This window comes from Sander lucioperca, chromosome 10, assembly GCF_008315115.2.
Source record: "Sander lucioperca isolate FBNREF2018 chromosome 10, SLUC_FBN_1.2, whole genome shotgun sequence".
NCBI lineage: Eukaryota > Metazoa > Chordata > Actinopteri > Perciformes > Percidae > Sander > Sander lucioperca.
Genome location: NC_050182.1, coordinates 12,018,180 through 12,031,053, shown reverse-complemented (window position 1 = coordinate 12,031,053; position 12,874 = coordinate 12,018,180). Strand labels below are relative to the sequence as shown.

At 39.8% G+C, this 12,874-nt stretch overlaps 1 protein-coding gene and 1 long non-coding RNA gene across 5 annotated transcripts in view; one reads left to right on the top strand and one right to left on the bottom strand.

The window, feature by feature from the left end:
• dgkb (diacylglycerol kinase, beta) overlaps window positions 1-12,874 on the bottom strand; it is a 129,006-nt gene that overhangs the window by 50,864 nt on the left and 65,268 nt on the right. For all 4 annotated transcript variants that reach the window (XM_036006491.1, XM_036006492.1, XM_036006490.1 and 1 more), the window contains 7 exons: window positions 12,660-12,758; window positions 10,468-10,569; window positions 6,432-6,505; window positions 5,748-5,822; window positions 2,516-2,601; window positions 1,738-1,827; window positions 1,044-1,204 (listed from right to left, as the gene is read on the bottom strand). In XM_036006491.1, coding sequence (XP_035862384.1) covers window positions 1,044-1,204; window positions 1,738-1,827; window positions 2,516-2,601; window positions 5,748-5,822; window positions 6,432-6,505; window positions 10,468-10,569; window positions 12,660-12,758 — 687 coding nt within the window. The remainder of the gene's footprint in view (window positions 1-1,043; window positions 1,205-1,737; window positions 1,828-2,515; window positions 2,602-5,747; window positions 5,823-6,431; window positions 6,506-10,467; window positions 10,570-12,659; window positions 12,759-12,874) is intronic.
• On the top strand, window positions 3,877-8,307 carry LOC116036088. The gene is made up of 3 exons (XR_004101530.2): window positions 3,877-4,406; window positions 5,723-5,872; window positions 8,232-8,307. It is a non-coding gene; the product is annotated as an uncharacterized LOC116036088 (long non-coding RNA).

Genomic DNA, 12,874 nt, shown 5'->3' with positions numbered 1-12,874 from the left:
AATTCTAATTGGGATTCTATAACATTTGACACTTAAAAGTGAGACTCGCCATCATCCTGAGTTTTTTTGCGTTGACAGGCGTCTCGGTTTTGCTTGGTAAAGTCTGTGTATCGCTTGTGTGTGGGCCCACAGCTACACGCAACAGCATATATGTTCAGGCAACCAAAGACTATTGACTTTTAACTGTATTTACTGTAAAATGTTTGAAAGCAGGACACACAACAAAGAGATGTCAATATTAAAGACGTTTTATGATACTCAGGACTTGACTTGTAGTTTTCTTGCCTGTGTGGACTGATTGTGGCCCTTGTCTCCTTAAAGTATTCATTCAATGTGACCTTTAAAATTACTTTTAATTTAAAAGCAATAACACATCCCAGTTTTTAGAGTTTAAGGTGATCTTCCTCTTTCAAAATAAATAAATAAGGAAATTGGTAAACTGTCAACAACAGCAAACCATGAAGCAATGAACTCATAAAAGGAAAATTATGAAGAGGTATGATTAGGGCTGGGTATCGTTCAAAATTATTCAATACTGGTACTGATACCACCACCGTGACTTCGATACCGGTCGCTAAACGATACTTTTTCGATGCCAATTTTCAAAAAAAAAATTACAACTTTAAACATTGTGGCACAAATCTTTGATCTATTTTTTAACTCCTACTACGTGAGCCAGTCTCTGTGCATAACGTAGAGTTTTTCCTGCATGCCTCTACGACATGTAACGTTAAGACAGCCAATCACAAGCATTATTAGATTTTGGTAGAAGCATGCTTATTGGCTCACTGACGCTGATGAGATTTACTCCTTAGGTATTGAAATTGGGTATTGAATGAAGAGGCATTTTTCAATACTCGATACTTTAGAGGCAATTCAGTCAGTGCCTAAAAAATATTGAAATTGGTACCCAGCCCTTGGTATCATCTTTCAATTTGTCAACCAAAGACTATGTAATATACTGTATATACAACTTAAGATTCCTGTTCACTCGTTCTCCTGCCTCATCAGTGCTATGAATACTGACTGTAAGTGTGACTCACCACTCCGATGGAGAAGTAGTTGTTGACGATACTGTAAGGCACCGGGTCCCCTCGCTCCTCCTTGTCTGTGGGTGTGACATCAAACTTCCAGCGATCCAGCATCACCTCCGAACTGTTCTCGATGTCCCGCATGATCTTCAGTAGGCTCTCACCCTCATAGCCTCAGCAAAACAAAACCACAAGTTGTGTGTTACAATGGGTCGAGAGCTTGTACTACTCGGCTGATGCCATTTAATGACTTACGATAACATGAGTGCAAAACTACCTCCAAGTTCTTCTTGGTTTGTTGATTCATCGGACTGGTATTTTTTTTTTTAAATCAGATTTATGCTTCAAATCAAAGCTACAGAAAAGCGAAAACTCCTGAAAAACACCCGAAAAACATGCTCTGGTTGCACCTTCTCAATGTGAGGATTTGTTGCTTTTCTGTTTTAAATGAGTGTAAACTGGATATCTTTGAGTTTGGGTTGGACAAAACAAGACTTGACAGATGTCCCCTTGAACTCTGGGAAACTGTGATGGACAGTTTCACTATTTTCTGGCATTTTACAGGCAATCAATTAATCTAGAAAATAATCTGCAGATTATAGTAAAGGGTTATAGTATACAGTAGTATACTTACTATATATGTGAATGTAATAAGGTGAATTAAAGCCATGTATTTCACTGCAATGCATCTATTTTCTGTCAGTACCTCCTCCCCATCGCAGACATCTTGCCAGGTCGTTGCCCGTGCCAAGAGGAAGTATACACACGGGGGGGTTCCTGTCCAGGTTGGCCTTATCTGGAGCAGCGGGACAAATATCACAACATGATGCGAAACAAGGCCAAACCAAGAAAACAAACTCACTGCAAAGACTTGAAAAGAAAGCATCCATTTTGCAGCTCCACTTGTTAAAACTCCAAGTCAATATGAGCGTCCAGTTGTACAGTCTATTTCAAGACACGGTTATTACCTCTTTGTTTTGATTGATAAAAAATTGAGGCAATTTTTCAGAGCCAGAACAAGTAACACATCTTCAAGACCAAATAGAGAAACCAGGTGATTTCCCCCCCATCCCCCCCCCCCCTTCCCCCTCAAATGATGACTAGCATGTTGTTTTCCAACTCGCGTAATCATCCCATTTTTACCACCCTTGAATACGCAGGCTCAGACGTAACAAAAGTGTTTATATAAAAACCATGAAACACGCTTTACCATTTCAGGCTGAACAACAAGAGCTGCTGCTGCATGGCTTTGAAAACTAATAAAAACAAATGCAATTTTGCAACACAAAAAAAAAAATGGAAATTGAGTGTTTAAGTGCAACTCTGCTACACGTTATCAGCACCAGGAGACTGTATGAGTAAATATACTAAAGCACCACAGGAGGGTTGGGGGATTGTAATGAGTAAAATCATTAAATGGGACCAGATTCTTGATTATGTTGTGACAACATCAAATATTATGAAATGTATAATATATTCTGTACCTATGAAGTCCAGGATCCAGCCCACGGTGCCGTCCCCTCCGCAGGCCAGCACTCTGAAATCTGGAACATCTCTGAAGAAGTTCAGCCTGCAAACACGCACAGTATGCTCTGCACATTACCTTTCAGTGTGTAGTTTATCGTTTAACTGTATATTGAAAGATAAGCTGTCTTCTTTGAAACATTTCATGCGTATTTACAAATTCTCATCACTCTGGTGAAACCTTATAATGTTTAGCTATTTTCAGTAGTGCCTGAAGTGTACTATATACTGCATAGAAGGTTGAAGGGTTTAACCCTGCATTTTGTTGACATTAGCTTTACTTCCTCATTGTTTGGAGTCTCACAAATGCACACACTGTTGTGTTTGTAATAATAATAATAATAATAATAATATTGCAAATTTTTCTATTGACCGTATTAGGACCAAATATGTAGAGATGTATTTGCGTGTTAATTCTTCTCTTTGTCACAAACTGACTTCGCACATTTGATGAAGGCGACAAAATACAGACATGAAAATAAAAGCATTGTTATTTACACCAGATAAGGGAATATTTCTCTTTTATATGTTCTATGGCCTACGCAGAAACAAATATATATTTCAGTTGTTTCTCAAAAAGAAATTCACAGACACAGTTTGTTACAGGTAACCAACTGTTATAAAACTAACAACAGAATCCCTGCAAACATCAACTGGACATATGGAGCAGATGAAAAATCCATCTTAACAACATATGTTTTTAAGCTGGGACCCTCTGAGACTCCAAAACAGAAGTAATGATTCTTTTTCTGTACTGGATCATGTTTAAAAGCAATATTATAACATTTTGAGTTTGTTTTCGAGCTGTCCAGGGTTAGAATTTGGACCTTTTTTTTTTTTTTTTTTTTTTTTATAATTGTATGAAGTGTTTCTATTGTTACATAAACCTATAGTATCTTCATTCAATTGTAAATCTGGTTGCTCTGGAAGTGATTCAAAAGTTAAAATCACAGTGTTGCTCTTTTAAGCTCTGAAGAAGGCACGTTGCTGCTGAAATGTCACTTTATGGAATAAATTCTACGCTGCATTCCCATCATTGTGAAGTGTTTCCTGCTTCCTTTTCAAGTATTTATAGTTGTTGTGCTCTCTCAAGTCACATTTTATGACAAGGCATGAGTTGGCCCTAAGCAAACATTTTAAAATGAAAGATTTGTTTAGAAATTGAGGTTAATTAGGACATTCCAGCTTTTCTCAGACTTTCTTGACAATAAAAGAAAGTGTTAAGTGTTCACATATGTGCGCGGCCATGAGCATTTCTTTGAGCCCACTGCCACTGAACACTGCAAACCCCCTCTAATCTCACAAAATAACACATGTCGCATTGACAATTATTCATTCGGCGAGCAAGCCTGCCTGTTCGAGGGCTAATTGGATCATGACAGGCAATGTTCAGTCGAACTTCTTCCGTTCCTTCACAATAACAAAGCCCTAACTGAATGAGCCAGCCTCCGAGCCTCGTATGGCGGGTAAATGATTCGCTCAATTACTCTCCAACTGGGACCACAAACCATATTAGATGCAAAACAGACGGCCGCAAACATGAAAGGCAACTTTGGGGATGTTTAAATACCAAGAAACAAACACTTAATTTGCTGTAATTGCATTAGTGAGGCAGCTAATTGACAGCAGTGCGTGCGGCTGCTTCGGCCTGCAGTGTCCGACGCTGACCGCTCACCTCTCTAATGTGTGCGGCCGTGCGCACACTTGACTAAATATTAACAAGGTTACAGCGGGGCAAGGTTATCTGGAATGCTGTCAGCTCTGAGGAGAAGCTCTGGGTTCAGCTCCAGGAGAGGTTTCAGGCCACGTGCAGGGACATCAAGAGAAGAGAGACAAAACAGTGGACGTGAGGTCAGCCCCAAAAACTTGGGAGTTGCGTTGGCACAATCTGTTGCGCCAGTTTCTCGCACAGACCGTCGAAAACCCCGTGGAGTTTTGTTTTTTGCACCCTGCGTGTGCCGCTGTGTATTTATTTTTTATAAGCCTCAAAGAGTCTGTTTTTCAGATCTAATCAAAGCCAAACAACGTGGCGGCACGGCAGAGAGGAGAGATTCCTGTATGCTATGTACCACCAAAGTGATGAAGGAGCCCTATGCATGTAAATGATCCATTCATTTTCTTAATCACAGATGTGAACCATAGGAAACCGCCTACACCTACAGCCTGCACAGAGCTCCTCGTCTGTATGCGTGATCACATGTGGTATGGTGAGAGTTTCACCCCTCTCCATCCGTCAGTCATCTGTGTCCCCGGATCGCCCGTTCACATACACGCTAATGCATATGGAGCCGCCGCTCGTCCGAGGCTACAGCATGATACTGTCGTCTCCAGGATTTGTTATGTGTGAACTCACCTCATTTGTGTTCTGTGCTGTGTGAGGAAGGCGAGTGAAGGCTCTAATTTTAAAAAGGCTTCTCTTGCATGTGATGGTGGTTATTATATGAGAGCAACAACAGCCTGTTTGTGAACAGAAGATCATTAGCAGATACCGTATGATTTGGCTTTCTTTCTATTTCGATGTTTACAACAATTAACATAATTATTTAAAAAATGCAACTTGATGTCAGTAGGACCGTATTCTGCCTCAAAAATGTCACATTTGAAGATTCATTTTTCATTTTTAAACCATTTTTTATCTTGTTTGTTTTGCAGTGTATTTCTTCGCTGGTTTGTGTATTTTTAGATAAAGTAAAATAAGGTATAGGAAATGCAACAATGTATTTTTGATGTATTTTGCTAAACCTAAAACCACTCATCAATGTAGTGTGTAACATGCATCTCTGAAGAGTACACTGAGGAAATAAGAATATCTTTTAATTTAAGTTTTGGTGTCCACCAAAATTTGATCCATAACACCTTTTTTTTTTTTTTTTTAAATAACTCAGAAAATGGACATCATGACGTCGACAAACTTAAAGGATCGGTTCACATGTCTAGTGGCCACTCAAGTGGATTGAGAGGGGTTATTTTTGTATACATTGGTTTTTTTTTTGGAAAATCCTACTCACTGTGCCTTTAATTAAAAGACATGAGAACTGCTTAATTGACAGTATGAGCAGGAGGAATGATTACAGCAAGCACACACTTTTTATTAATGTATATATGTGCACCTGACTATTGTTTTAAACCAATCCTTGAAGTGATCTTTCCCTGTTTGAACCATATAGTCTATGGTTTGAACACAGGACCTACCCTGGCATGGGTCCATTCTTGGCCAGGTTGTACACTTGTCTCGGGTTCAGAAGATACTGGAACTTTCTGTAAATCCTACAGGAGTGAACATGCAGAGAGGTCAGAAAACATCAAGACAACAAACGGTAAACTCACAATGCAAACATCTACTTCAAATATCACAGATTGTGTAGAAATGTGGATTCAGTGTCCGATTTTGTCCTGTAAGCACCGACGCAGACCGGCGTCCAATCAGAGCGTGACAAGGCAGTGGACTGGGCAGCGGGGTGGGACATACCCAAAGTCCCCTCGAGGAAAAACCATTAGAAAGACTAATTCATTTTAATTTCAATTTCATTATATCAACTGGCTGAAGTCATATTTTGATCTCATAATTTAAACAAATGAGGGCCGGCGTAATAAGAAGTGAATGAATATGTTTCAGTAATAACCCAATTAGCCCTGGGTTAAAGAAGGGGGACCAGCCAGGGACGTGACAGCGAGGAGAGTGTCTGTGGAAAGGGGGACGTATGAGCTGACGGCGAAGGTGGTCGGCGCTTTAGGTTCACGTTGTTGTGTTTTTATTTGATGAAGTAAGCCTAAAGCACTTGGCAGCCAGAGGCCATGCTGCCTCCTTCCCTCTGCGGCTGAGGAGCGGGGCTTCAGAGGCCTCTTGTAGCATGTTGAGACAGAGTGTGTACTTACCTCTCTCCTTGCTTCCCCCCGCTCTTCGGATTGACAAACACTAACAGAGGATGAGTGCCCTCTATTGTTGTGATCTGAATGGGAGATGTCAAAACAAACCGTTGGTGTTTGGAGACTGCAGGATGCTTCACAGGAATTCACTTTCAAGCCATATCCCTCGGACGTTTTATCGAGTCTATACTGCACTTTCAAGCAATGCCAGTCATCGGATTCATTTCATCGTTTTTCTGTTTCATTGCAGAGGTGCACAAGTGGCACCTGGATACAGCAAAGTGTGGGCGCTCACCAATTCTTTGCCTGAGTCCAAATGTAATCTTGTGTTAATTATAATATCTAATTATAAAGCAGAACACTGATGAAGCCCCAAGAAAATGTATTTCTACGTTTTTTTTAAAAAATCACATAAATGTTCCCTTTAAGTTGATTTTTTGATCAGCGGTTGAAGTATATTAAAAGGATTCCATGAAAAGACCAAAACCAATAATTTGTCAGTCCGTACATCAATACTTTCTGACTTCCCTACCCTGCTCTCATCTCCAGACTCATTCTTACTGAAGACACATATCTGTAAAAACAGATCACAAATATATATGTATTTTTAAAAGGCTCTGTAATTTCCTAAAACAACTGGTCACTGTAGTTGTTTTTTATCAAACAAGAGTAAATAGTACATTTGTTGCGGACTTAAGCAGCGGATTAATACATGTTTGGTGCCCTGGTGAGTATTTACAGCAGCAGGACGGTCTGTGTGATTCAAAATAAACTACAGTACAGTGTTTGTGTTCATGGTAATGAAGGAACATGTCACCCAGTGCAACAGAGTGGCTCATTGATGTGTGTTTAATAATTTTTTGGACAACAATGTATGTATGATACAGTGGGAGAAGATATATCAGGCTTTGATAGACACACACAATACTATTTGTACGATCAATTGTTGACAAAAAGAAAAATTTAGAATATTGCCAGAAAAATGTATTACACTAACTAAATAATATCATTCTTTTGCTCCAGTTTTTACCAGATATTAAGGTATTTCTAGTTGATGATATTAGATGCAGGCCTGGTTTTAGTAAGCAGACAGCCATAGGTATACAGTACAGTAAAACAACCCATCTATCTCTCAGCCAATCAATACACTGATACAATACACAAATGACAGTAAAAATACGGGATTTTTCTTACAGTAATAGACCGTTCTTCCTAAATACAGTGCAACACTGTAATTGAGGCATTTGAGGAACTAATTATTAACATCAAGCTACTGTACAAATTTACTGTATGGTACGGTATTTTTTTGTTTTTCAGTAGCCAGGTTGAGTCCGCCCACAACTCTTTTAAAATCATGAGGCATCAAGTCCCCATATAATATTACACCAGAGATTTAATTCAAAGAAGTACAAAAAATAAGAAGAGGGGAAAAAGAGAAACGAGAGAAATTTTGCCCTGATTGTGATTGACTCTGCCAGGCCAGCACCTACTTGGCTCACATATTACACATCACACATCCTCAGCCATCCTGCTGCTAAAGGTAATTTAACAAGGTAATTGTGTTCTTATAAATGTCAGCTTTACCCTGGTTTGTCATTGTGGGTTGAATTTGCATCGTATTACAGTTTTTTTTGCAAGAATGCACCCTAATCGTTAGCTAGTAGGCTAGCTAAACCGTGTTAACAGTGTTAACAGTTGCATGCCGAATTATTTGATCTTTATTGCCACAGGCTCAGAAATTAATATCTAGGTCTTAATTACTTTGATAATCTAATATCTTACATGCTTTCTCTGTTAATACATTTTTAGGCGCTTCCTTGGAATCAAACCCGAGAGTTGAACAAAGGCCACCCAGGGGAAGGTGTTGTCAAAGAGGACGGCGAGGACGGTCCATGAAAAGGCAGCTAGTGTGAATCCCCATGTGGCAACTCTCATCAAAAACTTCTTGGACTTTGAGTGGGACTTCATGTAGCTGACAACCCATCGCCAAAGATGTTCATGTTCTTCAGTTAAGTTCTGTTCAGTCAAATTGTGCAGTTCCAGGTTAGTTATTGAATTGTTGTTCCATTAAATAAAATGTGTTATCTGAATGTGTTTTAAAAAATTTTTATTTTTGTATGGCGATATAAGCCTGAGTAATATTCATGGTTTTTATGGATTTTATTTTTTTCCAAATTATATTCTCTTTATATGTGTATGAGTTGTGTCTGATTGGCTTGAATATTAAGCAATTTTGAATGAAGGATTTTCATTTTGAAATGTACAATTTTTAAATAATAAGTTTTAGCAGTGTTATACTGTAAAGATCACATTCAATGGTGCTTTTAAAATACATTTTACAGTAATAAGTTGATAATGGAGATACGAACACTAAAATAACAGTATAATGGCAAACAAGATAACATCATCTTACCGTAAAGGTTTCTATTTATACAGCACAGTACCGTAAAATGTTTTACAGTAATAAACTGTCATTATAAATTACAGTAGGTACACTGTAACATCACAGTGAAGAGCAGGTAAATGTAGCTGCCAGCTCTTTTCTGTAATTTAACAGGGAAATGTGTTACAGTGTACTCTCAACCTGATAAATCATGATTCACAATTCAGTCGCAATAATTATTTGTCACCGCTTCCTAATTGGCAGGGCAGTTTGTCTCGTGTGACGTGGGCAAAGGATTTTCTCGGAGCGGCAGTGAGACTGTGGACAGACACAACCTGCTGTGCCGGAGGCCAAACTCACAGAGCGCCACATAAACAGGCTCTAATCCAGCGGCCCCCTGTTTGAATCGCTCCTTGTGCAGTTCGTCTGCGATAACTCGCCCCGTGCTCTCCCTGACACAGATGAAGCGCTTAACTCCCCCTGTCTGCTATCCCAGCAGGCCAAGGGTGAATTAATGAGCTCCCTGTCCAGTCCAGAGTGATCCATTACTTCCTGTAATTATAAATAATAACCTTGATTATTATGCTGGTTAGCCGGCGAGAGGCATAGATGGATGTGCCTGGGATATGATTCATCATATTTCTCTCCCAGCCACGCGTAGACGAGCAGTCGCCACAGACAGCGGCAGGTTTCCATCGCCAGCATGCTGGCTGACAGATATTAGAGAGGATCGGGGGGGACGGGGCTCTGCTGTATAATACTGATTACCAGCAGGGCCTGCAGAGCCTTATCATATGTCCCAAGACCAACTGCAGAGGTTCATTTTAAAATAAAGGTCTGATGCATGGATACTCTCTTCAAATAACTGTTAAGGCCGCTGGTTTACAATTGGTGCTGAATGCAGCAGCAAGGCCTCTAGCATATCTCTCCAGTCATTGTCACTCTCCATATATGTTTTAGAACTCAATTTAGGATTCTGTTGAATACTTTTAAATCCCCGCATGGTCTGACTTCACTTTTCATTTTAGATCTTTTAACCCTTTATTCTGCAACAAGACTTCAGATCTGACAAGGTGGATTGTGTTTTTACTGTTTTAGGGACAAACTCCCTGTCAGTGTCAGATCAGCTAAATCAGCACTGCATTTTAACAAGCTTTCAAACCCAATCTGTGCACAGTAGACTGGCATTTTATAACCTTTTAATTTTTTTTTATAACATTTCATCTCAATCCCTGAGATTCTTGTTGTATTGTACGGTACCTTGTGAGCACCTGTAAAGCACCTCGTTACTCTGGTTTTAAGTTTACGTACTTACTTACTTACTTACCAACCATGGCGTATTGCAGAAGCTGTGACTCATTTCACAACTTGTGCTTCCAACGTAAATTTATGAATTAAGAATCGAGAGACGTAACAAGATCTGGTGAAATATGTCCAGGCTGTACGTCAATTTAGGAAATGTTATTTTATCTAAATGTTTTTGGAAATTTTAAAAGTTGTTTCTGAAATCCAAGCTGCCGATTCTTTTCCCACCAGAAAACATATTTAGATTAATGATCTCTGTGTGTACAGTGGAGCATTGCAGTACGCTACAGATATAATGTACCCATGCAAATTAAAGCAGGAGAATACTACAACAGAGATATAAAAATAAAGACTCACCTGCAGTCCTTGGCCGTCCACTGTGACCGAGTTGGCTCTCTGCATCTTCCCCCGGCTCGACTGGCTGGACCGGGAGTCTTTCCTGAGTGTCGACTGCCTTTCCTGGGGTCAAAGGTCAAACAGTGAGGTTGTTAGACGAATTTGTTAGTTAAGGTGGGGGGGGGGGTGTCTCAAAGACCGGGCAACAGACCGGGCAACAGCCGGGACGTTGAGAATCCACGCGTGAGAGGTGATGATAGTTCCAGTCACTTCGTCATGTATTCACTTGGTTGAAACAAGAGAAGAAAGCCTCACTGATGTGAAGAACAGGACAGAGAAACATATATAAATGATCTCTGCCTGCCATATGCCAATGCCCCGGTAAGTCCACTCACCACGTCTCTGCCCGGGCATGCCCCAGCTGCCACATATTTGTTGACAAACAACAACGCACGCAACGGTGAAATGGTGATTTATCCCTTTAAAGCAGCCATATTATGCTCATTTTCAGGTTCATAATTGTATTTTAAGGTTGTACCAGAATAGGTTTACATGGTTTAATTTTCAAAAAACACCATATTTTTGTTGTACTGCAGTGCTCTCTCTCACTGCTGCAGCTCCTCTTTTCAGCTGGTCTCTGTTTTAGCTACAGAGTGAGACCTCTTTTCTTCTTCTTCTTCTGTACTATCTTTGATTGCACTGCACATGCCCAGTAGCTCAGATGTAGATCATGTCAACTAGCTAGCTCCATAGACAGTAAAAGAAAGGCTGTTTCTACAACTTTGCTCAGTTACAAAGCAGGATTAGCTGGGAGACTTCTAAATGAGGGCGCACACGTAAGTAGTTCTTTTGTAGATTATGGTGAACTTGTGTGTGTTGTAGCAGTGCTTTGCTATTGAGAACGAGGTAGCATGCTAGCGTTAGCATTAGTGTTAGCATGCTAACGCTAACGCTACGAGCTAATGGTCGCGGTTAGCCTGCTCGTTTCGGCTTGTGACGTCACAAGCCATGCCGATTTTGAACAGCTCACCCAGAGACTGAAGGCAGGACACATTCAGAAACCGTATCTCACTTTAAACAGCATGGATGGATTTTTTTCAAAGTTTGTATGTGTGTGGAAGCACCAGAGACACAACATAACACCCCAAATCCCAGAAAAAGTGATTTTTTTCATAATATGGGCACTTTAAATGTGAATAAATTACATACTGTTCCTCATAACCACTGAAAACTGTAAAGGAAAGTCCAATTATTATGGACACTATCTGACATTAAGCGTTTCTGCTTCACATTTTCAGCAGGGCAGTGGAGCGGCTATGGTTGACTCTCTACGGTTCTCATCTAATGTGAAAAAGCTTAACATGGTTTAATGTACCTAAACAACGATCAGTGATCACCAAATTTCTCTCTCATATTGCTCCTCATAACCACTGAAAACTGTCAAAAAATCTAACCCAAAGTCCAATTATTATGGACGTTATCTGACATTAAGCGTTTCTGCTTCATTAGATTTAGATCATTCACTTTATTTTTTTTAATTTATTTTGATGACGTAGTTAAGGCGGCAGGCGTGTGTTGCTTAGCTGCCTTAACTGGAAAGTGCTGCGGGAAACCCTGTAAATGAATCAGAAAGTTACTAGGAAATAACTATTTAATCTGCATGGTGCAACTGCAATTATAGGGAAATAGAGAAAGTTCAGAGATTGTGGGTTTGATTACAGTTTAGTTTATGAGCAGATGTTGATTTCCAGAGGACTTTCTGCTCTGTTTAAATAAAACTTGCAGAAAATATAATTGACCTGCTATATTCCAATAAATAAATAAATCCTTAAAAAAGAGAGAGAATTTGGCTTTAGCCCTGATTGTAGCATGCCGCCTTTTTGGCCATGTCTGAAAAAAATGTTATGAAACTTTTTCCTGATCTATATGATGATATTAGGCAACTTTAATCAGTCAGAACGATTACACAACGTGGCTAATCTATGTTTTAGAGTTGCTTAATGAGCAATTTTAGGTGCAGTCTTTTCTCCTGAAATAGACTTAGAAATAGTATAATTTTTGGAAAAAATCTGGTAAAAGAACAATAAAGTTTTTCCATTTCAGAGCTCAGTGGGAGAACACAGGCTGATGATTGCATCCTCAGATAACAGTGTCAAACAAGGTTAGCCTCACCCAGCCACGGGGCCGCTGACCAGAGAGGAGTGAAGTCTTACCAGGACGACGGGGCAGATTGAGTTTGGGGGCAGGATGTGATCCTTCAGGGGTCCACAGTCACACTCAGGTTTCACATGGGAGGCACACTTGTTATGGAGCTGGAGGAGGTGGAAGTCGTTATTTACAGTCAAATTTTGACAGTAACAGTACATTTTAAGGTGCACATCTTCAGCTATATGCTCAGGCATTATTTGCATTACACGTGTCATGGCTT